Genomic DNA, 27,625 nt, shown 5'->3' with positions numbered 1-27,625 from the left:
TTTAATCTGTATAAGGCAGAGCAGAGGGGAAGGAGAGTAATCTTCCAGGCTCTTCAGATGTTAAATATGAGTCCTGATTATAACGTCAATTGATGAGATCTACAGAGAGAGAGAGAAAGATGCTCGAGAGCTTTGTTTTTCGGTTGTGGCCGTATCTTAATCTGGACTGGCAGAGAGAAAGGAAAACAACAGATGACTTTTTACAAGCCCTAATTTATCATCACATACTCCATTCATTACACAGAGAGAAAAAAACAAAAAACTCACACTGATACAGAACCAACCTGTCTAGGAGACCACAGACGACCGGATCAGCTCATTTATACTATCAGTTACAGTAGGAAGAAAACTGTAACGTTCTGCAAATCCCAAGCCACAAATGTTTTAGACTCTTCTGTCAGATGTTTGCTGTTGTAGTTTACTCCAAAACACAAAGATCTGATGGCAAACAGACCATAAACCTGCACTACAGCAGAGGGAAACAGCAGAGTAAATACAGAGTGGTAGCAGTAGTTCTTAGTTCATCCCAACTGATACTGACTCGTTTACATGACAACGCTCACGGATGAAAATGGCAAAATATTTCATCGGATGTGCCTTTCGTTTAGACGCCGACGGCGTTTTCGGGGCCAGTGAAACCACCCTCCAGAGTGGAAATCTTAAAAACGCTCCGCCGTTGCGTCTCCGTGTAATGCGGATTAACACCCCAAAAATGCTTGTCTAAACGCGGAATAAAAAGTGAAGACGCGATTCCATATAAATGTAGCCTCAGTCACATATAAAGACCGTTATTAGAGATGACAAAAAATCTAAAAATATTTATTTACTTTACTTGCTCTGTGTGATATTATAATTAGGGATGCACCAATCTGATTTTAAGATCAGATATCGGCCCAGATATTGACTAAATACCTAGATCGTGTATGGGATAATGGGGCTGATCTATGACACCGATCTATTCACTTCAGTTCTATGTTTGTGAGGCGTGCTTCATTGTGTTTCAGCAGCAAACGCAGCATGCCGGTAGACAACAAACACAGAGCAACAACATTTTACAAAGCTAGGAAAGTAATGTTAAAGTCAAGCCTGATGCCTTCGCTGTCTTACACATGGTAAGGTGTACAGTTTATTGATTCAACTGTGGTTTGGGATCAGTAGTGTGTATCGGCCGATACCATAAGCCCAGGTATTCGTATTGGGACTGAAAAAGCTGAAATGGTGTATCCGATAAATTATAACATTTTTGATAAGCATCCAAAAAAAAAAAAGGATTAGTGTATGTAACTCTCTCTCAAACAAAAAGACTAACGAGACAACTTATTAGGAACACCACACCAACACTGAGTAAATTCCTCCTTATTATAACAGATTCACCAGATGTTTAAACTGCCTCTGAGTTTGACGTCACTGCATCACATCATTTCTGCAGATTTATTGATCTGGAACCACTGACTTTAGTATCATGTTGATGTAACCAAGATAAAGTGGCCATTAGAAGAAAGTGAAGTGAGCCATGACGGGGTGAACATGGGCAACTTCGACTCAGACAGACAGACTGTGGCATTCACACCATGATTGATTGGTATTAAGGGTCCAACAGTGAGCAAACAAAACCTTCTTCATACCAATACACCGCCGCCAGCCTCAGCTGTTGACACAAGGCAGATTGGGTCTGTGGTTTCAGGCTTTTCAATCCAAATTCTGACCCTCTACCATCTGCTGCCTCAGCAGAAATAGAGCTTTGTTTCTCTAGTCTTCAACTGCCCGGTGTCGGTAAGTCTGTGCCCGAAGCCTCAGATTTATCTTCTTGGCTGGATCGTGCCACGTGATCTTCTGCTCTAGCCCGTCCACCTCAAGGTTGCACATGTTGTGCATCCTGAGGATCTTGAGTAAAAAGGCGGTAATCTGACCGACCGTGGCCTTTCTGTCAACCGGTCGGCCCGTTCTCCTCTGACCCCATCTCATCAACAAGGCCTTCCCAACCCACTGATTTCAGGCCGTTGCACATGAAAGTCCCAGGAGCCATCTGAAGGCAGTAGGACACATGTGTCGATAAATCTGCATCCTCTGATATGAGCAGTGCCACATCAGCACTAAAGGCCGTTACACAGAGCTGACACAAAGCTGATTCCATACAATGTTACGCACCTCAGACTGGGCTATTAGAAATCTGTATTCTGTTGATTCAATGGATGATGACATCAGCTCATTAATCCTGTCTTGTCATTATTCATTATTCCCTTTCCTGCTTTTGGTTAAGTAACACTGCATGTTTTACTGTCACATTACACAGCATGATGGGACCATTTTTTGAATCATCATCGTAACAAGTTCAATAAAAACCACCACCATCTGCCTCTGGCTACTGATTTGAGGTGTTCTGTGTTCAGATCATGTTCATCTGCACCATCCAGACAACCAGTAGAAGCATCTTTCTATATGTTAAGCTGTTGCTGACGTTCATCACTGTGACTGGTCAAGATCTTGCAGAACAGTAAGACTAGTGAAGTGGCTGGTTAAAGGAGATTTACTAAACTGAACACAGATTTGTTTCCAATTTCTTTTCAGTTTTAGTACCGAAGCTCAGAACGTAGGGGCATTTTACCTCACATAACATAATATTAGTTAATTTCTTTGCTTGGACAATTTATCCAAAAGGACGACAATGTCCAGGACTTTTTCTTGAGCTGGCCTCTGGCATTTAAGTCTGACGTGAAGCCATTAACACATTAGGCTCATCCTGCAAATGACAACAGCTACAGCTTTTAACAGCAGCTCTCGGTCTTACAAGATCAATCAGTTTTTAAAAAAGGCTTGTTTGTGTTGCCTTTGATTCTTTCTGCCAAGCCAGAAACTTGTGGATAAATATAGGTTTGTCAGATTTTTATTACATCAGCTTTCAGCTCTCATTATTGATTTCACTACTCACCAAGTTTTGCAAAATAAATAATACAGACAACAAGAAGCGAGTGCATTCAGTGAGAATACTTCAGTACTACACAGCTAATAAAACATATTTCTATATATATATGAGAGCATTTAAAAAAACATGTCCTCTGTGGATCTGGTAATGCTGGATAAAACCTTATTTTCCATGATATGTCAACAGACAGCTCTGTAAATGTTCCTCTTAAAGCAGAAGTAAGTGATATATTTGTGTTAATATAAGTCTTAAATAGTTATATCTTCCGACAGCAATCACTTACATAGAGTGTTTGGACCGAAACACGGGTCTGTCAGTCACTCTGCTCTGCGCCGAGGAGAAAACTTTTCTCGTATCCTACAAGTTTTATCCAATGAGGAGAGAGAACGGCATGCAGGGCTGTGTGTGCAGCCAAGGGATGCGCCTGAATGTGGTGACGTAGGGACGAGGACTGTTATGGTGCGTTCAAGGCAGCCTGTAACTCGTGTTTTTCCGACCTGTGAAGTCGTACCAGTTCGATCTGGTGCGAGTTCACGGGTCGGAAGTTACGAGTGGCCGTTATGGTGACTTTCACAGGTAAAACAGGTCGGAAAAACACGAGTGGGTTGCCTGGAATGCTACAAAGTCGTAAGTCGTGACTTGAAGCTGTAATTTACGGTTTCAAAAGCCTGCCTGGAACGCAGCATTAGCCAAAACGACCGGATCACTTACTTCTGCTTTAATTGTTCCTGTCAAACAAAAATCCACTAATGTGAACTGAAACAAGGAAGGTGCTTCAATCTGATCATCAGGCTTCACACTAGCTATACTGTAGTTTAAGAGGGACTCTACATAAATGCATAATAACGTCTACATCCGTCCATCGTCCATAGGACCTGTACCTTTCAGGTTCTCATGTGCTGACCTGTTTAACCAACTGCCTTTGATATCTCTTTGATGGATCTATGCTGTTTAGAAACCTCATTATCATCTTCTTCACGTGCATGGTCACCTCTTTCCTCATATTGACAGACTCTACTTCAATCTAAATGGTAACTCTGAGGCACATGTGAGCGCTTTAATGTGTAAATAACTTTGAGAGGACACATAGCTACTTAAGAAATAATTAGTGGCCAGGGGCTCTCACTCTCCTACATACACTTGTTCCAATAGTGATGCAAACCCTTTTAAATTAAAGGTGAAACTTTTGCAGTTTAACCTAATATTCATCATTTTATTGCAGAGTGAATGTGTTTAAGCTCATGTGTAACGGTCAAATTACTTGTGGTCTGGATGTAAATTGAGATCTACATTAGGGGTCAACCCAGGGTTTCCGCGAGAAAACAATGGCACCGGACAGCGTGACCGGCAGGTTTTCAATTTACCAGACAAGTGTTTGAAATTCCGGTCAACTATTCTCTGAATTTATTGAGCATGAAATGATAAATGATGCAGGCTATATAAGAATGATATCAAAGCATGTCAATTTCTAACTTTTATTGAAAATACGGATGCACATTCTGAATATATTTTAAAACCGATAACCAAATTGTGCTTTGAGGGAATATTTTCACCGGACATTTTGATCGGAGGGGTTAAAAAATACCGGACTTCGGCAGAGCCAGGGTTAACTGATTGTTGGCATAGCCGGTAATATAGGCTGATATTCAGTTTCAGCTGCTGGGGTTTTTTCCACTCACAACCAATAAAATACATTTACTTTAAAATGCTCTCCTTTGGCTGCGATGCTGCCGTCTCTCTGCCTGATGTCACCACTCTTGGCTGTGTAACAATGTCCCTCCACCCCCACTGAAGCAAGATTCGTGTTGGAGTTTGTGTTACTCTACAGAGATTTAACGGTAGAGTCTGGAGGTTTGTTCGTTGCAGTTTGTAAACAAAATATTCAAATCCCTCCTCCCAGGCTCAACTGTGTAGCCTCCTGCCCCTGACAGCAGCAGCAGCAGCAGCAGTCAGGACTGCAGAGAAAAGGAAATACAGTCCGAGTGAAGCGCTGGAGTGGTGGACACCCATCCGCCACCGACAACGGGAGCCTCAAGAATTACGCTGTAAGGAGTAGGAGGGCAACTGTGGTGAGCTGGAAAGCGGGTGCTAGCGGCAGATGCTAGCCACCACCCCTAGCGGAAGTTAGCCGCAAGCTAGCAGGTGTTAGCAGTGGCGGATAGCATCCCCCGCTAGCACTCACTAGCATCCAGGACCACCACACAGGACTAGAAGCCCATCGGTGATGATTAAGATGGATTTCAAATCTAGTCTTTATTTTTGAGCAAAAACCTCCAGACTCTACCTTTAAGGTTTTTTTATCACAGATTTCATTGTGTAAAAAAACAAACAAAAAGTTCACTGTATTCAGTCTAATCCCAGGTGAGTTATTCTGAATGTTTGTCATTTTTACAGCAAATGAATATTGGTTCTGAATATCAGTAATCGGTTCCCTTGATTTTTAATAAGCATCAGTATCGGCCATGAAAAAAAAACATATCTGTCGATCCTTAATCTACATTCGTGTCGTGTAAAAAGTTGATAACATGGTTTTGAGTTACCGTGGAGATGGCATGGTTGCCATACGGCTGTCTCACCTGGTGGGAAGCCAATTCTATCAGGTGGGACAGCGAGGAGGGAGTCGACGATGGCCATCCTTCGCTGGAGGAGGGTGGAGATCATCTCCAGCCCCTCTGGGCCCAGCAGCTCGAACAGCTGGAGCGGGAGAGAGGAAGGGCAGGAAGTGAAAATAAGTAGCCGCCAGCAAAATAAATAAATAAATAAACATACAGTCATCTCTCTAGCATCTGCATCCCCCTGCACACACATCCAAATATATATATATATTAAAGCCGCAAGCGGCGATGACGGGCCCTCGCTCACACATGCAACCGCGGGGCCTGAGGCATGTCGGGGCTGCAATGTTTTGTTCATCCACCAGGTGGCGCTAAGCAGTTGTAGGTGGGTGCGTTCAGGGGCGGCCCCTCATCACTCTTGTGAAGTTTGGAGTGAATCGGACAAAGCATGAGGGAGTTATGAGCAGTTAATGGTTCATCCACTAGGGGGCAGTAATGGGATGCGTGCAGGTGTGTTCAGGGTCAGTCTCTCATCACACATATGAAGTTTGGAGGAAATCGGACAATGTTGATGTAAAATATGCCACTTCCTGTTTCCACTAGGGGGCAACATGAGTGAGATCGCCTATGAGCATATGGAGACGTTTAGGTCGTGACCCTGGACCTGTGTACCAATTTTCATGTTGATACGAGTTCATTAAAGCCATCATAAAGGCAAACGTATTTTAATGGCGAGGAATGGTCGCCGCGTCGCCACACGGACGCCATTACTCGTAGCTTCACAGCGTTCATGATGTAGCTTCACCACCTTAGTCTGCATGTTTTAGAAGTGGAATGAAGTTGATGGGGTCAACTATGTGGCATCAGTACACGTTAAGGTAAAACCTGGCCACTTCCTGTTACCACCAGGGGGCGCTATGAGTGACGTAGGAAATTAATATATCGGGACGTTCAGGGCGGAGCCAACATTATGTCCAGCAAGTTTGAAGTTGATCGGATAAAGTATGTGGGCGTTAGAGCTGTTCGAAGGTGAAATGGCGAGCAAACGAAAAGTCGCCAAAATCCTCAAGGCCCCAGAAGCCACGCCCTTTGACCTAGAGACCTGCGGAGCACAACTTTTGATCAGAGTGGCATCTCGGTGGTCTCTAGCCAATTTGAAGTCAATCGGACAAAATCTGTAGGAGAAGTTAGATCAAACAGGTCAAAAATTCAAATCAAAATGGCCGACTTCCTGTTGTGATTTCACCATGACATTAAGAGGCTTTTTTGTGTGTCTTGCCATGTTCTATAAACCCATTAAATTTCATTCGTCTAGGTGACACACAAAGGCGGGGCTGATGTTTTGAAATTTTCTAGGGGGCGCTATTTAGCCATTTGGCCACGCCCATTTCCAACGACTTTAAAATATCAAATTTTTCGCCAGTCCCAATGTGCATGCCAAAATTTACGCGTTTTGGGGCATGTTGAAGCCTCCAAAAATGCGATCCTTTTGAGAGAAAAAGAATGAAAGAAAGAAAGAATAATAATAAACAGAGCAATTACAATAGGGCTTTCGCTGGGCGACTTGCAGTCGCCGCTCGGGCCCTAATAACCAAACATGTATATACACATCCTATGGCTCACCAACACTCCCTAACATGCTGCTGCTGCCAAGGCTGAGCACCTGGTAATTACCATCCGCCTGGTACGGAATATGCTGCACCGCTTAGCCTCCCAAATATAGCCACCTGGCACTTAGCAAGTGACAGAAAAACAACAAGAAATCCTGTGCACAGCAGCAGCATGCAATTAAGACAGGTCAGCACAGACAGTCATCGATATTGCAGACAGACCAAACAGAAGAGAAGGTAAAGTTTGTTGCTATCTAATCGGAAAATAGCCCCATCTGAAGGCCTATACTGCAACACAATGCAGTATATTTTCCCCCCTTCCTCTTTCAGGGTTGGTTTTTCAGGATGGAGGGATGGCGTGCTCTTTCAGTCCATCCTCCCGTGGGAAGGCAATAGTCAGCACAGCAGGGAACTAAAACAACAGACGCACTTTGATGTCAGGTCAGCCATCGTCTTTGTTGGGGTTATCTTTGTCTCCCTCTGTGGTCTCTTTTATATGTGGTCTAAACTTCTATTGGGTCCTGTGAATGTCTGTGTTTTATTGAGTCCAGTGTACTATATGTTAGTGGGTGGGTGGGTGGGAAGCGGTTGTGGTGGCTTCACCTTCTCTTCCTTTCTTTTCTTTTTTTTTCAAACTGCACACTCATAAATTCTGTCCTTGGTGTGGATTCCTCCGAGTCTGAAAAGGAAAGGTTTCTGACCACTCGACCATCCTGCAGCTCTGAAGCATTAGCAGTGTAGTAACTCCACGTCTGCAAGAATACAGGTCAGGAGTGTGAATGTCCAACTTCATCTGTGATTAAATATTCAACAGCGCCTTTCCCTAAATTTTCAGATGTTAAAAATTTGAACAACCAAAGCATAATTATTGGTAATGAGGCACCAGTGGGCCTCTCTCCTCTCTCTCCCGAGACGCATTCAACATGAACACCAATTTGGGAAAAACACATTTTGGATTCATTCTAATCTTTAGCACAGTTATATTCATAATGTGTCTTATGACAACAATTTACTAGAATTCACAGTTCTCTGTTTGTGAAAATAATAATTTATGTATGAATATATTTAGTTGTAAACAACAATGAACAACAGAATGGAGGACTAGAAATTAGTAATGGGCTACTCTACTGTTCATTCATTCATAGATCTCCGGTTTGTGCAGACTGGTAAAACGAACTGGGACTGTTACACATAGGACGCTTTCAGCTTTTCAGTTGTCGTACTCAAGTGTCTCACCAAACCAGATTTAAAAGAAAAAATGTGATTATGTTGTCCCCGACCTGGTGTCAGTCACAAGCTGTTAAAGACTTTATAGAAAGGATAGTTAAAATTTATGGACCATAAGGGCCACTCCTCTCCCTCTTACCACAACCAAACCATTAACTGGACAGGCAACAGAACTGAATGGGTCGGAGGGGAAAGGAGTGGCTTTTTTGAACCATTTTCCACAGGGGAAATCATAATGTATTTTCTGATAATGATTTTAAACTAGTTTAAGGACAGGGCTCACTCCTGGAAGCCAGACTGTTATTTTTCTGGTTTAGTAGAAACATGCTGGACAGGTGAAAGGTTTGTTTTTGTGCTCTGACTGGATGGAAAAAGGGGTGAGAATGAGTGTTTTCACCTGGGTGTGTTTGTGTTTATATCTTTTCAGACTCATTTGACTTTGACAGACTCCATTTCCAACAAAAGCGAAATGTCAGCCCATCTTAGTGGGTTTTTGACCTGTGGAAAAGGAGAGTCTAGAAACATCTACGCCTAAAAGGACAGAGCTCACCTGACTAACTTGTTTGTTCCTTTTTTTCCCATTTTAGATCAAACGGTTATAGACTATACATAAAAATGGACTCCCAGGTAATCCAACAATGAACAAGGAGATAGAGCTTATGTGGAGCCGATACCCGGCCGTCACCAACAACGGCAGCCTCCAGTGTTATGTTGTAAGGAGCAGAAGGGCTTTTGTGGTGAGCTGGGAAGAGCTGCGGATGCTAACAGTTAGCATTGAGCTAGCTCACCACAACAGCCCTCATACTTGTTACCAGTCAAGGCTTTGTTGGCAGTGACATCCGGGTATCCGTCCGCGGCTCCAGCACTTCACTCAGACTGTATTTCTTTTTCTTTGCGGTCCTGACAGCTGCTTTGTTAGCACTCGCTAACATCTAGGACAGCTAGTGCGGCTAGCAGACCTGAGCCCTCCTACTCTGTTGCACGTAGCTTCACCTGCTCTGTCATTGGCTGAAGAGAAAACACAGACTCTCTCGCTCTCCACCCAGAAACGTCCACGTGCACAACAAAACAAAGCAAAAGACCAAAATACAGGCAGGGGGGAGGGGGCTCTGCAGACACAGCCCCCACCACACAAGACTAGAAGCCCATAGGTGATGATTAAGACGGATTTCATTTGTGTAAGTCTAGCTTTTATTTTTGGGCACAAAACTCCAGACTCTACCTTTAATGTGAGGCTACTGAAACATACAGAGACAAACTACCTTTCCAATCAGCATACATTATATAACTAAATGGCACTCTGCTGTACCACCCTTCCTCTGGTGCTCAGCAACTGCCACGAAATGTCAGCAATCCAGGGTCACCAGTGAGAAATAATAAGAGGCAGCTTCTCTCCATTGTCGGCTTTAATGGCACTAAGTGCAGAGCCTTTAAACTTAACTGTTGGCTTTGGAGTCAAGCAGAGGTAGATGCATGGAGAATCTGCAGGTGCACTCTCTTTCTCTCTCTCTCTCTCTTTCACACATACACACACACGTGAACTCAGAGGCCATTCTACATCTAAAGATGTCAGTGGGAGAGTTCACTTCTAAATGTCAGCTACGTGAGGAACATTGGAGCCAGCTATAACCAACTGAAGTTGTACAATTGTGCCTTTGTGGTGGAGCTATATGGATAATATGGGCAGGAAAGCCTTGGAGTAAAAAAGCAAAAGCAAGAGAGAGTGCACAGTGATGGAGCCCTTTCTTGATCTACTGGTAAATGTAAAGGGCGAAAAGTATCTGCTGGAGGTTTTAACATGATGAGACACACAAGTCCAACATGCACCTGATCCTGACTTTTATCAGGGTTCTGACCCAGAAGGGCTACAGTACAACCCCATTGAGTTTATGCTGAATTATTATTTGTCGTCTCGTCTTATATCGTGGCTCAAACTGCCATGAGCTGGAAACTGGAACTGATAACTGATGCAAATGCCAAATGAGCCAAGCTGGACACTCAATGGAAGCCCTGGTTTCAGGCCCAAACATGCAATTTTGGAAATACCACATCCCTCATAATGTACAGCCAATTAGTTTCTCAGTGTGCTCTACAAAAAGCCTCTTGGACCATGAAATCTCATCTCAACACATCTGTCCATAATAAATTGGACTCATGGTAGACGTTGATCATACACTCATTAATGGCAGTTTTTAATCTGTATAAGGCAGAGCAGAGGGGAAGGAGAGTAATCTTCCAGGCTCTTCAGATGTTAAATATGAGTCCTGATTATAACGTCAATTGATGAGATCTACAGAGAGAGAGAGAAAGATGCTCGAGAGCTTTGTTTTTCGGTTGTGGCCGTATCTTAATCTGGACTGGCAGAGAGAAAGGAAAACAACAGATGACTTTTTACAAGCCCTAATTTATCATCACATACTCCATTCATTACACAGAGAGAAAAAAACAAAAAACTCACACTGATACAGAACCAACCTGTCTAGGAGACCACAGACGACCGGATCAGCTCATTTATACTATCAGTTACAGTAGGAAGAAAACTGTAACGTTCTGCAAATCCCAAGCCACAAATGTTTTAGACTCTTCTGTCAGATGTTTGCTGTTGTAGTTTACTCCAAACACAAAGATCTGATGGCAAACAGACCATAAACCTGCACTACAGCAGAGGGAAACAGCAGAGTAAATACAGAGTGGTAGCAGTAGTTCTTAGTTCATCCCAACTGATACTGACTCGTTTACATGACAACGCTCACGGATGAAAATGGCAAAATATTTCATCGGATGTGCCTTTCGTTTAGACGCCGACGGCGTTTTCGGGGCCAGTGAAACCACCCTCCAGAGTGGAAATCTTAAAAACGCTCCGCCGTTGCGTCTCCGTGTAATGCGGATTAACACCCCAAAAATGCTTGTCTAAACGCGGAATAAAAAGTGAAGACGCGATTCCATATAAATGTAGCCTCAGTCACATATAAAGACCGTTATTAGAGATGACAAAAATCTAAAAATATTTATTTACTTTACTTGCTCTGTGTGATATTATAATTAGGGATGCACCAATCTGATTTTAAGATCAGATATCGGCCCAGATATTGACTAAATACCTAGATCGTGTATGGGATAATGGGGCTGATCTATGACACCGATCTATTCACTTCAGTTCTATGTTTGTGAGGCGTGCTTCATTGTGTTTCAGCAGCAAACGCAGCATGCCGGTAGACAACAAACACAGAGCAACAACATTTTACAAAGCTAGGAAAGTAATGTTAAAGTCAAGCCTGATGCCTTCGCTGTCTTACACATGGTAAGGTGTACAGTTTATTGATTCAACTGTGGTTTGGGATCAGTAGTGTGTATCGGCCGATACCATAAGCCCAGGTATTCGTATTGGGACTGAAAAAGCTGAAATGGTGTATCCGATAAATTATAACATTTTTGATAAGCATCCAAAAAAAAAAAAGGATTAGTGTATGTAACTCTCTCTCAAACAAAAAGACTAACGAGACAACTTATTAGGAACACCACACCAACACTGAGTAAATTCCTCCTTATTATAACAGATTCACCAGATGTTTAAACTGCCTCTGAGTTTGACGTCACTGCATCACATCATTTCTGCAGATTTATTGATCTGGAACCACTGACTTTAGTATCATGTTGATGTAACCAAGATAAAGTGGCCATTAGAAGAAAGTGAAGTGAGCCATGACGGGGTGAACATGGGCAACTTCGACTCAGACAGACAGACTGTGGCATTCACACCATGATTGATTGGTATTAAGGGTCCAACAGTGAGCAAACAAAACCTTCTTCATACCAATACACCGCCGCCAGCCTCAGCTGTTGACACAAGGCAGATTGGGTCTGTGGTTTCAGGCTTTTCAATCCAAATTCTGACCCTCTACCATCTGCTGCCTCAGCAGAAATAGAGCTTTGTTTCTCTAGTCTTCAACTGCCCGGTGTCGGTAAGTCTGTGCCCGAAGCCTCAGATTTATCTTCTTGGCTGGATCGTGCCACGTGATCTTCTGCTCTAGCCCGTCCACCTCAAGGTTGCACATGTTGTGCATCCTGAGGATCTTGAGTAAAAAGGCGGTAATCTGACCGACCGTGGCCTTTCTGTCAACCGGTCGGCCCGTTCTCCTCTGACCCCATCTCATCAACAAGGCCTTCCCAACCCACTGATTTCAGGCCGTTGCACATGAAAGTCCCAGGAGCCATCTGAAGGCAGTAGGACACATGTGTCGATAAATCTGCATCCTCTGATATGAGCAGTGCCACATCAGCACTAAAGGCCGTTACACAGAGCTGACACAAAGCTGATTCCATACAATGTTACGCACCTCAGACTGGGCTATTAGAAATCTGTATTCTGTTGATTCAATGGATGATGACATCAGCTCATTAATCCTGTCTTGTCATTATTCATTATTCCCTTTCCTGCTTTTGGTTAAGTAACACTGCATGTTTTACTGTCACATTACACAGCATGATGGGACCATTTTTTGAATCATCATCGTAACAAGTTCAATAAAAACCACCACCATCTGCCTCTGGCTACTGATTTGAGGTGTTCTGTGTTCAGATCATGTTCATCTGCACCATCCAGACAACCAGTAGAAGCATCTTTCTATATGTTAAGCTGTTGCTGACGTTCATCACTGTGACTGGTCAAGATCTTGCAGAACAGTAAGACTAGTGAAGTGGCTGGTTAAAGGAGATTTACTAAACTGAACACAGATTTGTTTCCAATTTCTTTTCAGTTTTAGTACCGAAGCTCAGAACGTAGGGGCATTTTACCTCACATAACATAATATTAGTTAATTTCTTTGCTTGGACAATTTATCCAAAAGGACGACAATGTCCAGGACTTTTTCTTGAGCTGGCCTCTGGCATTTAAGTCTGACGTGAAGCCATTAACACATTAGGCTCATCCTGCAAATGACAACAGCTACAGCTTTTAACAGCAGCTCTCGGTCTTACAAGATCAATCAGTTTTTAAAAAAGCTTGTTTGTGTTGCCTTTGATTCTTTCTGCCAAGCCAGAAACTTGTGGATAAATATAGGTTTGTCAGATTTTTATTACATCAGCTTTCAGCTCTCATTATTGATTTCACTACTCACCAAGTTTTGCAAAATAAATAATACAGACAACAAGAAGCGAGTGCATTCAGTGAGAATACTTCAGTACTACACAGCTAATAAAACATATTTCTATATATATATGAGAGCATTTAAAAAAACATGTCCTCTGTGGATCTGGTAATGCTGGATAAAACCTTATTTTCCATGATATGTCAACAGACAGCTCTGTAAATGTTCCTCTTAAAGCAGAAGTAAGTGATATATTTGTGTTAATATAAGTCTTAAATAGTTATATCTTCCGACAGCAATCACTTACATAGAGTGTTTGGACCGAAACACGGGTCTGTCAGTCACTCTGCTCTGCGCCGAGGAGAAAACTTTTCTCGTATCCTACAAGTTTTATCCAATGAGGAGAGAGAACGGCATGCAGGGCTGTGTGTGCAGCCAAGGGATGCGCCTGAATGTGGTGACGTAGGGACGAGGACTGTTATGGTGCGTTCAAGGCAGCCTGTAACTCGTGTTTTTCCGACCTGTGAAGTCGTACCAGTTCGATCTGGTGCGAGTTCACGGGTCGGAAGTTACGAGTGGCCGTTATGGTGACTTTCACAGGTAAAACAGGTCGGAAAAACACGAGTGGGTTGCCTGGAATGCTACAAAGTCGTAAGTCGTGACTTGAAGCTGTAATTTACGGTTTCAAAAGCCTGCCTGGAACGCAGCATTAGCCAAAACGACCGGATCACTTACTTCTGCTTTAATTGTTCCTGTCAAACAAAAATCCACTAATGTGAACTGAAACAAGGAAGGTGCTTCAATCTGATCATCAGGCTTCACACTAGCTATACTGTAGTTTAAGAGGGACTCTACATAAATGCATAATAACGTCTACATCCGTCCATCGTCCATAGGACCTGTACCTTTCAGGTTCTCATGTGCTGACCTGTTTAACCAACTGCCTTTGATATCTCTTTGATGGATCTATGCTGTTTAGAAACCTCATTATCATCTTCTTCACGTGCATGGTCACCTCTTTCCTCATATTGACAGACTCTACTTCAATCTAAATGGTAACTCTGAGGCACATGTGAGCGCTTTAATGTGTAAATAACTTTGAGAGGACACATAGCTACTTAAGAAATAATTAGTGGCCAGGGGCTCTCACTCTCCTACATACACTTGTTCCAATAGTGATGCAAACCCTTTTAAATTAAAGGTGAAACTTTTGCAGTTTAACCTAATATTCATCATTTTATTGCAGAGTGAATGTGTTTAAGCTCATGTGTAACGGTCAAATTACTTGTGGTCTGGATGTAAATTGAGATCTACATTAGGGGTCAACCCAGGGTTTCCGCGAGAAAACAATGGCACCGGACAGCGTGACCGGCAGGTTTTCAATTTACCAGACAAGTGTTTGAAATTCCGGTCAACTATTCTCTGAATTTATTGAGCATGAAATGATAAATGATGCAGGCTATATAAGAATGATATCAAAGCATGTCAATTTCTAACTTTTATTGAAAATAGGGATGCACATTCTGAATATATTTTAAAACCGATAACCAAATTGTGCTTTGAGGGAATATTTTCACCGGACATTTTGATCGGAGGGGTTAAAAAATACCGGACTTCGGCAGAGCCAGTGTCAACTGATTGTTGGCATGGCTAATAATATAGGCTGATATTCAGTTTCAGCTGGGTTTTTTTTACACTGCTAACCAATAAAATACATTTATTTTAAAATGCGCTTCTTTGACTGCGATGCTGCCGTCTCTCTGCCTGAAGTCACCACTCTTGGCTGTGTAGCAATGTCCCTCCACCCCCACTGAAGCAAGATTCGTGTTGGAGTTTGTTTTATTCTACAGAGATTTAACGGTAGAGTCTGGAGGTTTGTTCGTTGCAGTTTGTAAACAAAATATTCAAATCCCTCCTCCCAGGCTCAACTGTGTAGCCTCCTGCCCCTGACAGCAGCAGCAGCAGCAGCAGTCAGGACTGCAGAGAAAAGGAAATACAGTCCGAGTGAAGCGCTGGAGTGGTGGACTTATGCCCAGCCGCCACCGACAACGGGAGCCTCAAGAATTACGCTGCAACGAGTAGGAGGGCAACTGTGGTGAGCTGGGAAGCGGGTGCTAGCCACCACCGCTAGCGGAAGTTAGCCGCAAGCTAGCAGGTGTTAGCAGTGGCGGATAGCATCCCCCGCTCGCACTCACTAGCATCCAGGACCACCACACAGGACTAGAAGCCCATCGGTGATGATTAAGATGGATTTCATTTGTATAAATCTAGTCTTTATTTTTGAGCAAAAACCTCCAGACTCTACCTTTAAGGTTTTTTTTTATCACAGAATTTCATTGTGTAAAAAAACAAACAAAAAGTTTACTGTATTGAGTCTAATCCCAGGTGAGTAATTCAAATTGTTTGTCATTTTTACTCCAAATGAATATTGGTTCTGAATATCAGTAATCGGTTCCCTTGATTTTTAATAAGCATCAGTATCGGCCATGAAAAAAAAACATATCTGTCGATCCTTAATCTACATTCGTGTCGTGTAAAAAGTTGATAACATGGTTTTGAGTTACCGTGGAGATGGCATGGTTGCCATACGGCTGTCTCACCTGGTGGGAAGCCAATTCTATCAGGTGGGACAGCGAGGAGGGAGTCGACGATGGCCATCCTTCGCTGGAGGAGGGTGGAGATCATCTCCAGCCCCTCTGGGCCCAGCAGCTCGAACAGCTGGAGCGGGAGAGAGGAAGGGCAGGAAGTGAAAATAAGTAGCCGCCAGCAAAATAAATAAATAAATAAACATACAGTCATCTCTCTAGCATCTGCATCCCCCTGCACACACATCCAAATATATATATATATTAAAGCCGCAAGCGGCGATGACGGGCCCTCGCTCACACATGCAACCGCGGGGCCTGAGGCATGTCGGGGCTGCAATGTTTTGTTCATCCACCAGGTGGCGCTAAGCAGTTGTAGGTGGGTGCGTTCAGGGGCGGCCCCTCATCACTCTTGTGAAGTTTGGAGTGAATCGGACAAAGCATGAGGGAGTTATGAGCAGTTAATGGTTCATCCACTAGGGGGCAGTAATGGGATGCGTGCAGGTGTGTTCAGGGTCAGTCTCTCATCACACATATGAAGTTTGGAGGAAATCGGACAATGTTGATGTAAAATATGCCACTTCCTGTTTCCACTAGGGGGCAACATGAGTGAGATCGCCTATGAGCATATGGAGACGTTTAGGTCGTGACCCTGGACCTGTGTACCAATTTTCATGTTGATACGAGTTCATTAAAGCCATCATAAAGGCAAACGTATTTTAATGGCGAGGAATGGTCGCCGCGTCGCCACACGGACGCCATTACTCGTAGCTTCACAGCGTTCATGATGTAGCTTCACCACCTTAGTCTGCATGTTTTAGAAGTGGAATGAAGTTGATGGGGTCAACTATGTGGCATCAGTACACGTTAAGGTAAAACCTGGCCACTTCCTGTTACCACCAGGGGGCGCTATGAGTGACGTAGGAAATTAATATATCGGGACGTTCAGGGCGGAGCCAACATTATGTCCAGCAAGTTTGAAGTTGATCGGATAAAGTATGTGGGCGTTAGAGCTGTTCGAAGGTGAAATGGCGAGCAAACGAAAAGTCGCCAAAATCCTCAAGGCCCCAGAAGCCACGCCCTTTGACCTAGAGACCTGCGGAGCACAACTTTTGATCAGAGTGGCATCTCGGTGGTCTCTAGCCAATTTGAAGTCAATCGGACAAAATCTGTAGGAGAAGTTAGATCAAACAGGTCAAAAATTCAAATCAAAATGGCCGACTTCCTGTTGTGATTTCACCATGACATTAAGAGGCTTTTTTGTGTGTCTTGCCATGTTCTATAAACCCATTAAATTTCATTCGTCTAGGTGACACACAAAGGCGGGGCTGATGTTTTGAAATTTTCTAGGGGGCGCTATTTAGCCATTTGGCCACGCCCATTTCCAACGACTTTAAAATATCAAATTTTTCGCCAGTCCCAATGTGCATGCCAAAATTTACGCGTTTTGGGGCATGTTGAAGCCTCCAAAAATGCGATCCTTTTGAGAGAAAAAGAATGAAAGAAAGAAAGAATAATAATAAACAGAGCAATTACAATAGGGCTTTCGCTGGGCGACTTGCAGTCGCCGCTCGGGCCCTAATAACCAAACATGTATATACACATCCTATGGCTCACCAACACTCCCTAACATGCTGCTGCTGCCAAGGCTGAGCACCTGGTAATTACCATCCGCCTGGTACGGAATATGCTGCACCGCTTAGCCTCCCAAATATAGCCACCTGGCACTTAGCAAGTGACAGAAAAACAACAAGAAATCCTGTGCACAGCAGCAGCATGCAATTAAGACAGGTCAGCACAGACAGTCATCGATATTGCAGACAGACCAAACAGAAGAGAAGGTAAAGTTTGTTGCTATCTAATCGGAAAATAGCCCCATCTGAAGGCCTATACTGCAACACAATGCAGTATATTTTCCCCCCTTCCTCTTTCAGGGTTGGTTTTTCAGGATGGAGGGATGGCGTGCTCTTTCAGTCCATCCTCCCGTGGGAAGGCAATAGTCAGCACAGCAGGGAACTAAAACAACAGACGCACTTTGATGTCAGGTCAGCCATCGTCTTTGTTGGGGTTATCTTTGTCTCCCTCTGTGGTCTCTTTTATATGTGGTCTAAACTTCTATTGGGTCCTGTGAATGTCTGTGTTTTATTGAGTCCAGTGTACTATATGTTAGTGGGTGGGTGGGTGGGAAGCGGTTGTGGTGGCTTCACCTTCTCTTCCTTTCTTTTCTTTTTTTTTCAAACTGCACACTCATAAATTCTGTCCTTGGTGTGGATTCCTCCGAGTCTGAAAAGGAAAGGTTTCTGACCACTCGACCATCCTGCAGCTCTGAAGCATTAGCAGTGTAGTAACTCCACGTCTGCAAGAATACAGGTCAGGAGTGTGAATGTCCAACTTCATCTGTGATTAAATATTCAACAGCGCCTTTCCCTAAATTTTCAGATGTTAAAAATTTGAACAACCAAAGCATAATTATTGGTAATGAGGCACCAGTGGGCCTCTCTCCTCTCTCTCCCGAGACGCATTCAACATGAACACCAATTTGGGAAAAACACATTTTGGATTCATTCTAATCTTTAGCACAGTTATATTCATAATGTGTCTTATGACAACAATTTACTAGAATTCACAGTTCTCTGTTTGTGAAAATAATAATTTATGTATGAATATATTTTAGTTGTAAACAACAATGAACAACAGAATGGAGGACTAGAAATTAGTAATGGGCTACTCTACTGTTCATTCATTCATAGATCTCCGGTTTGTGCAGACTGGTAAAACGAACTGGGACTGTTACACATAGGACGCTTTCAGCTTTTCAGTTGTCGTACTCAAGTGTCTCACCAAACCAGATTTAAAAGAAAAAATGTGATTATGTTGTCCCGACCTGGTGTCAGTCACAAGCTGTTAAAGACTTTATAGAAAGGATAGTTAAAATTTATGGACCATAAGGGCCACTCCTCTCCCTCTTACCACAACCAAACCATTAACTGGACAGGCAACAGAACTGAATGGGTCGGAGGGGAAAGGAGTGGCTTTTTTGAACCATTTTCCACAGGGGAAATCATAATGTATTTTCTGATAATGATTTTAAACTAGTTTAAGGACAGGGCTCACTCCTGGAAGCCAGACTGTTATTTTTCTGGTTTAGTAGAAACATGCTGGACAGGTGAAAGGTTTGTTTTTGTGCTCTGACTGGATGGAAAAAGGGGTGAGAATGAGTGTTTTCACCTGGGTGTGTTTGTGTTTATATCTTTTCAGACTCATTTGACTTTGACAGACTCCATTTCCAACAAAAGCGAAATGTCAGCCCATCTTAGTGGGTTTTTGACCTGTGGAAAAGGAGAGTCTAGAAACATCTACGCCTAAAAGGACAGAGCTCACCTGACTAACTTGTTTGTTCCTTTTTTTCCCATTTTAGATCAAACGGTTATAGACTATACATAAAAATGGACTCCCAGGTAATCCAACAATGAACAAGGAGATAGAGCTTATGTGGAGCCGATACCCGGCCGTCACCAACAACGGCAGCCTCCAGTGTTATGTTGTAAGGAGCAGAAGGGCTTTTGTGGTGAGCTGGGAAGAGCTGCGGATGCTAACAGTTAGCATTGAGCTAGCTCACCACAACAGCCCTCATACTTGTTACCATCAAGGCTTTGTTGGCAGTGACATCCGGGTATCCGTCCGCGGCTCCAGCACTTCACTCAGACTGTATTTCTTTTTCTTTGCGGTCCTGACAGCTGCTTTGTTAGCACTCGCTAACATCTAGGACAGCTAGTGCGGCTAGCAGACCTGAGCCCTCCTACTCTGTTGCACGTAGCTTCACCTGCTCTGTCATTGGCTGAAGAGAAAACACAGACTCTCTCGCTCTCCACCCAGAAACGTCCACGTGCACAACAAAACAAAGCAAAAGACCAAAATACAGGCAGGGGGGAGGGGGCTCTGCAGACACAGCCCCCACCACACAAGACTAGAAGCCCATAGGTGATGATTAAGACGGATTTCATTTGTGTAAGTCTAGCTTTTATTTTTGGGCACAAAACTCCAGACTCTACCTTTAATGTGAGGCTACTGAAACATACAGAGACAAACTACCTTTCCAATCAGCATACATTATATAACTAAATGGCACTCTGCTGTACCACCCTTCCTCTGGTGCTCAGCAACTGCCACGAAATGTCAGCAATCCAGGGTCACCAGTGAGAAATAATAAGAGGCAGCTTCTCTCCATTGTCGGCTTTAATGGCACTAAGTGCAGAGCCTTTAAACTTAACTGTTGGCTTTGGAGTCAAGCAGAGGTAGATGCATGGAGAATCTGCAGGTGCACTCTCTTTCTCTCTCTCTCTCTCTTTCACACATACACACACACGTGAACTCAGAGGCCATTCTACATCTAAAGATGTCAGTGGGAGAGTTCACTTCTAAATGTCAGCTACGTGAGGAACATTGGAGCCAGCTATAACCAACTGAAGTTGTACAATTGTGCCTTTGTGGTGGAGCTATATGGATAATATGGGCAGGAAAGCCTTGGAGTAAAAAAGCAAAAGCAAGAGAGAGTGCACAGTGATGGAGCCCTTTCTTGATCTACTGGTAAATGTAAAGGGCGAAAAGTATCTGCTGGAGGTTTTAACATGATGAGACACACAAGTCCAACATGCACCTGATCCTGACTTTTATCAGGGTTCTGACCCAGAAGGGCTACAGTACAACCCCATTGAGTTTATGCTGAATTATTATTTGTCGTCTCGTCTTATATCGTGGCTCAAACTGCCATGAGCTGGAAACTGGAACTGATAACTGATGCAAATGCCAAATGAGCCAAGCTGGACACTCAATGGAAGCCCTGGTTTCAGGCCCAAACATGCAATTTTGGAAATACCACATCCCTCATAATGTACAGCCAATTAGTTTCTCAGTGTGCTCTACAATCAGCCTCTTGGACCATGAAAGTCGGCCATGATGAACTCTCTGGGATTTCTAAAAAATAAATGACCACTCAATTTGTTGTACAGTCCAATTTATTATCAACAACCACGATTGCTGTGGTTATTGCTGATGAGTTGAAGGACAGTTAAAGGAGGAAGGATGACTAATGTCACAGTTCTATCAGAAATGGACAGGATCGGTCCACAAAACATAATAATAATTCATTTATTTTATATAGCGCTTTTCAATGACCCAAAGACGCTCAACATGGCCTCGGTCAATCAAAAAACAATGCCAAGGACGGGGCTCAACAGGAAGCTGATCACTCATTAATGGCCGGTCAGATCCTTATAAATCTTGGTAGATATTTCAGCCGGTGTTTGGAAACAGGCCTTGCCATTTCTGAGCCCCCAAAAATAACAAAAAAACATGCACCTCAAAACCTTGTGAACAGAATTTCACCAGTTTCGATGCACATGCTCTTGGGGAAGGTGTGTTTGTTTTCTGCAAGTTTACCAGTGGAAAAAATAGTCACTTCTCCAGTTTTGCAGTTCATAAGAGGTTGTGGTTAATTTCTTAAGTATTCATGGAAGTGTTTTGGGGATAACATCCATAAATAAACCAATCAGAGCACCATCTTCTACTACATTTAAAAGCCAGGTAAATTTGCACCTTGGTGTTTGTAATGGTTCAGTCAATGTTTCACCAGTTGTGACCAGTGAGACCAGTCCTGACACATGCAGCGGTTCTCTGTGTCCTAAATTGACAAAAAAAGGGGAGGTGGGCAAGGTGAATCAACACTCTGCTCACACCTCGACAGAAGAGAAACAACACAAAACACAAGGTTAGAAATATTTGATGTTCTACAAAGAAAAGTGTGAAGAAATCTTCTGTTTCTTAGGACAAATTTAAAGTGATGATTGGAAACACTGTGCTGATTTATCAGTCGGTAACAAACAAGCTTCTCTGTCTGCAGAGCCTCGTGCAGGAGACGACGTGATACATGACGAGGTTGTACGACGCACAACATGTCACAAAGAAGATCTGACCTTCTGAGACGGCAGCATAATGTTCCCTCCCGACATCTAAGAGCATGTTCAATACACTCTGTTTGTGTGTAACAGGCAGAGTGTGTGTGCTTTGTGAGAGTGTTGACAATGCACCTTGAGATAATGGTGAAATACAGAACCATTGACTGAAGACCAGGGGTTTTTTTGTTGGTCTACAATCCTTCAATTTCTGCCATCTCAATGCTCCTGATCACAACTCATTGTAAGACCAACAATCATAAGTGTATAAGTCTATCTGCTATTTAAAGACATTGAACAACTTTCTTCGACAAGAAAAATCCTGTTGGACAATAAACTTTGGGCTAAATTCCAACACAACTGACAGAAATGGCTTAATATTATAATGCTAGTGTTATAATAACTGTCCCAGTGTTTCCACTACATTCATTCAGCTCACTAGATTTTAAGTGCCACCCCTAAAATCTCACATCTACTAATGATTTTACATGTGCAGTGAGAGCGCCCGACATTGTCTTCCAATCGTTTAGGGTCATTGACGAGTGCTTGAGATCCTCCCGGACCGTCTCATTCTTCAAAATTAGAGCAGCGCGGCAGCTTTAGTGAATGAGGCAGTGAGTAACAAGCCGGCAGCAGAAAGGTGACGGAGCGTAAGGTGGGGGGAGGAGGTGAAGACTGGCCTGACACCACCGCTGCAAAAAAAAATATTAAAGGGAAGCACTGCCTTCCCTTAACCTGCTCTATATTTACATGAAACCATTCTTTCCCCTCTCTCTCTTAACCTATCATATTTATTTTTAGTCCAGATTTTCTGAATAATGACGATGACTGAATGGATATTTTAAAGGGATAGTTCAACATTTTGGAAAATTGGCCCATTGCCATAATCTCTATAATCATAGCAGTAGTTTGTTACCTTTAATCGGTGAACGACAGAGCAGAGCCGTGAGCTGCTCAGAGCTACGCTACGGAGGCTCATGGGATTTCCCTCATCAAACTCATCAAATACACAACCCAACAACTCCAAAACGCTCTGGTGGACAAGTTGTGACCTGCACATTCACCACGCTATGAGATAATAACAGAACGTTACCAGACAGAGTTGTTTTAGAGGTAAATTCATGCGAAACCGCTGATGCACGTTCCCGTTAAGGGCAGTTTTTCAGCAATCAGTCTCTGAATTTACCTCTAAAACAACTCTGTCTGGTAACGTTCTGTTATTATCTCATAGCGTGGTGAATGTGCAGGTCACAACTTGTCCACCAGAGCGTTTTGGAGTTGTTGGATTGTGTATTTGAGGAGTTTGATGAGGGAAACCAAGAAATCCCATGAGCCTCCGTAGCGTAGCTCTGAGCAGCTCGCGGCTCTGCTCCACCGTTCTAAAAATAGCTTGCACCGACAATTAAAGGTAACGAACCTACTGCTATGACTATAGGGATTATGGCAATGGGCCAATTTGCCAAAATTTTGAACTATCCCTTTAACTTTAACTAGCTGGGTGTTCTTGTTCCTCAGCTGTATAAAGCCTGAAACCTGCTCACTGCTGGTTAGGTTTTCCTCCCGGTGAGAACAATAAGGCTGAAACCCACAAACTGCCACTTGGGACGATTTTTCAAGGTTTTCTCTCTGTCTGTTTCCTACACCGAGGCAGATGTGGAGGCAGATCAAAACAGAAGAGGAAGCCTTCTTACCTGTGCTGTTACAGCAGGTCAATGCAATAGAGGTTTCCTGGGAAATGTCTCTACTGCACTGATTTCACTTTTTGTATCATAGAGACATTTTAGAAGACATAAAATATAAGGTTGGTAGTCAAATTCAAAAACATCCTTTTTTTTTTTACAATCTGTCAGATTTTTTATAATTCCAATGAAACTTCAGTGTTGCTTTTAGCACCTCCATCTCAGTGAGTGGGAACATCGACATCTTTTGTTGGCTTTTGATTTGACTGTGGGGTTCAAATCGTGCACATCCAGGCTTTAACAAATGATGCATCTACACATTGAATTTGCAAAGACTTGCTGTGGATAATGATGGATTTCACTGTTGCAGTATTTCCCACTGCTGCAGACACAACGGTGCCAACAAAACTCCAGCACTCTTCCTTTCACCTCCCTAAATTCACAGGACTCCACCACATTTTTTCCCCCCACAAGAAGCACTTGGACTCGTACGTTGAAAAATTTAAGAGCAAATAAAGAACTTTAGGGGTGCGATAAAAAATTTATTAATGTGTTTATATTTAATAAAGGAGGAGCCGAGATGCTGGGTCTGTGTGACAAATCCAGCCCAATGGACAATCGTAAAACCCAGACCAATACCAGAATTTTAAAAAATGCCCCTGCTTCTCCAGTCCAGCTGAATTTATATCTTTACCAAATACATTGTATTAATTACAACACTGTTGCTAGGATTTAATGCCCATTATTTATAGATATAGATATAGATATAAAGTGAGTTTAAATTACTGATGTCTCATGGAGGAAAGTCCAGAAGAAGATGTCTCACTCTGCTGGATTTGTTTGGAACTAAAGAAAACACTGCAGCAACGTTGCAAAGAGTAAAGCCTCTTCCTTCACAAACTATCTTTGACAAGCGCCTGACAGCAGCGTGAGCACACAAACCGACAGCGAAGTTTAATTTAGACCCGTCATGGAGTTACTGACGGAATTAACATTAACAGAGACGGCAGATACAAAGTAGTACACCACTCACTTCTCAAGACTTCTTCACTGATTCAGACAGAACTGGTGCTGCTTCACTCCAGAGTTGGAAAAACTAAGCCACAAGTGACGAGAATATATGAGACGGCAAAGGATTTAGTAAATTGATTGAGTGAAATGTCAACACTTCAATCAAAAGTCAAATTATACTGAAAACACAAAATGACCAGATCAGATTCTATCATCAAATTATATTCTTGTAGCACTCATTGAATCTCATCTCATCTCATTTTCTATTCTCGACAATGATAAAACAATTAGTATTCTTAAGACTGTGATCTTGAGGACTGACCTCTGCTTGTTGAGTTTTTAATATTTCCGAAGGGTCGTCATCACCAATTAAGGTCAAAGGCGTGGAGAAAGTTGGAGATGTCTAAAAAGGTCCAGAGCTAAAGGCCAAGGATGAGTCATGTAACAGCCAGGACATGATAGATCCAGCATGTGGATCAAACCCAAAAGGCTCGCAGCTGAAGGTCAAGGTTATAGAATCAATAACAGCCCCCAAATAATAATAATAATATTAATAAACACAACACTGCAACAAACACAAATTCCACCTAAAGCCACTCCTCCTCCTCCTCAGGTCATTTTTCACTTTGTCTGTTGAATCGTGGCACAGTTTTTTTGTAATTACCTCGCTGCAAACTAAAGCGTAATGGAAACAGAGGAGGCTGATGGAGATGTAGGGCAGCACCACTTGTTCTGTTGACTGCTTCGCTGCTCTCAGCTCCAGTGTTGTTAACCGGGGGGTTTGCCAAGTCAGCTAAACCAGTTTTTACTCAGACCGTCCGTAGAACAACCTCACCTACTGCCGTCGAAGCAGCCAATTAGAAGAGATGGTCCTCAATGGACTAGCACTTGAAATTTGGATTTGTGTTCAGGCCTAATTAAGGGCAAATCTGTTCTTCCCACAACATTTTGACAAGTTATTACTCGTAATGTGTCAGGAAAACGCTGGAGGTTCATGTAGGACTAGAGGTGGCTGCATCGTAGCAGAAGTAGAATATTTTTCCATTTGATTTATCTGAAATCATTCAATGCCTGATGACTGTTAATCAGCTGGCTAAGCATCTCTATGGTGAAGCATGGTGGTGGCAGCACCAGGCTGTGGATGTGCTGTCCAGAATGAATGCAAACAAATAGAGGGCCCAGTCAAAGAGAGGAACCTGGTACAGGTGAAACAAAAAAAAACTCTAATGCATTCAGGACAAATCTCTGGCTGTCTTCGAATGGGCCACTCAAAACCCTTATAGACTTATACTAGGCCTGTTCGATTAATCGGTTATAAATGGTAATTGGATACAGCCGCATCGTCTCGCTCTGTTTTTTCAATTCTCTAGTCAGCTCCAAACTCACTTGTCTGCACCTCGATTATGGACCATTTAACTCTGATTCTCGTGTCGGACGTTGTGCTCACGACTCTGCCAGTGACACTCTGGCCAATCAGTGGAAGGCAGTCAGTTGACGTCATGTTTTAGTATAGTTTCATTTCACACACAAAAACATAATCGTAATCAGAAATTGGGATTTTACATTTGGGTAAAATCGAATAGCCCAAAACTTATACCTTAAAGAAGGACTGAAGCTGTGGTTGCTGCCGAAGGGGCTTCTGCAAAATCCTGAACAGTGAATAGTGAGTCTGGGAAATTCTGTCAAGATCTGATTTAAGGTAATATATCAAAAAATATACAACCTGAGTTAAAAAAAATCCCCAAGATAGATAGTTTATCAGTAGTACTGTATTGATAGTATAATGTATGGTACAAACCTCATTCTGCAGCTCATCGTCACTCTTGTGGGAGGCCAACATCTCAAACAGGGAGGTGCACAGCTCCTCTGGACTGGATGACGTCATGTTGCCGGCGTTCATGTACTTCTCCACCTCCGTCCTGAGGATAGCTCCGTCCCCGGAGCTGGAGGATGGTCCGGCAGTGGAGGCATGTTCCTCATTGGTGGACTTCCTCCCGCTCTGCTGATTGTTGAGGAAGTTGATGAAGTCCAGGTCCACGTTCTCCTCCTGGATCCCAGACCCGGGCAGGTCCTCCAGCGGGTCCAACGTGTAGCAGTCGTGCGAGAAGACGATGTTAGATCCGAAACTGGGGCCTCTCTTGGTGTTGCGACGGGAGCTCTGGGTCTGAATGAAGTCTTCAACTCGGGAGTTTCCGATCGGAGCCACGAGCCGGGCCACGAGGCCACAGGAGGTTTCGGCTGCAGATGCCGGAAAGGGGCCGAACATCTGTTTAATGGCCCGGGTCTCCTCCGTGCCCACGTGGTCTTTGTTGTGGAAGGTCTCGAAGAGGAAGACAGCAGCGCTCTCAATGGCCTCCTGACCATGCTCAGTCCCCACTGTGACACAAAACACAACGGATTTATGTCCTGATTGCAATAGTCAATAAAGCCAGAGCCAGCTGTGGAGTATGGATGCAACGACACATCATACAGTTGTGCTCAAAAGTTTAATAATATACACACAGATTGACACAGACTGGTTTAAATGGCTACTCAGGGAAACTGTCCACGCCTGTAACTTGATTGCTTGTATTTATTGTCTGTGTATAAAAACTCAATGAGATTCCTGGCTCTTGACAAACACCTGCACATTTCATCCATTACTGCACTGACTTTGCTGGATTCTGAGCCATGGGGAAAGCAAAAGAACTGTAAAAAGTCCTGAGGGAGAAGGTTGTTCAACTTTATAAAACATAAAAAGGATATAAAAAGATATCCAAAGATGTGAGAATGCCAATCAGCAGTGTTCAAGCTCTCATAAAAGTGGAAATTGAGGGGTTCTGTTGATACCAAGCCACAGTCTGGTACCATTGTTGGTCAGACTCTCTGATGATCTTTTTCTTTTTCTTTTTTTTAATGATTGTGTTGTTTTGGGATGCATGACAGTTTAATTTGAATCCCATTCAAAATAAGAGAAATCTATTTTGTCTGATCACTCATGTTTTCCTTAATGAATGG

At 43.1% G+C, this 27,625-nt stretch overlaps 1 protein-coding gene across 2 annotated transcripts in view; it reads right to left on the bottom strand.

Annotated features, from left to right (window-relative positions):
* The window catches only part of ascc3 (activating signal cointegrator 1 complex subunit 3), a 192,508-nt gene that overhangs the window by 154,727 nt on the left and 10,156 nt on the right, over positions 1-27,625 (bottom strand). For both annotated transcript variants that reach the window (XM_085803025.1, XM_085803024.1), the window contains exons 4-5: positions 26,427-27,004; positions 5,500-5,617 (exon numbers count right to left, since the gene is read on the bottom strand). In XM_085803025.1, the coding sequence (XP_085659151.1) occupies positions 5,500-5,617; positions 26,427-27,004 (696 nt within the window). The remainder of the gene's footprint in view (positions 1-5,499; positions 5,618-26,426; positions 27,005-27,625) is intronic.

The sequence above is a fragment of the Trachurus japonicus genome, chromosome 16 (genome assembly GCF_045865225.1).
Source record: "Trachurus japonicus isolate A0001 chromosome 16, Traja_1.0".
NCBI classification, from domain to species: Eukaryota; Metazoa; Chordata; class Actinopteri; order Carangiformes; family Carangidae; genus Trachurus; species Trachurus japonicus.
Note: the sequence above shows the minus strand (reverse complement) of the source record. Positions and strands in the feature narration are given on the sequence as shown.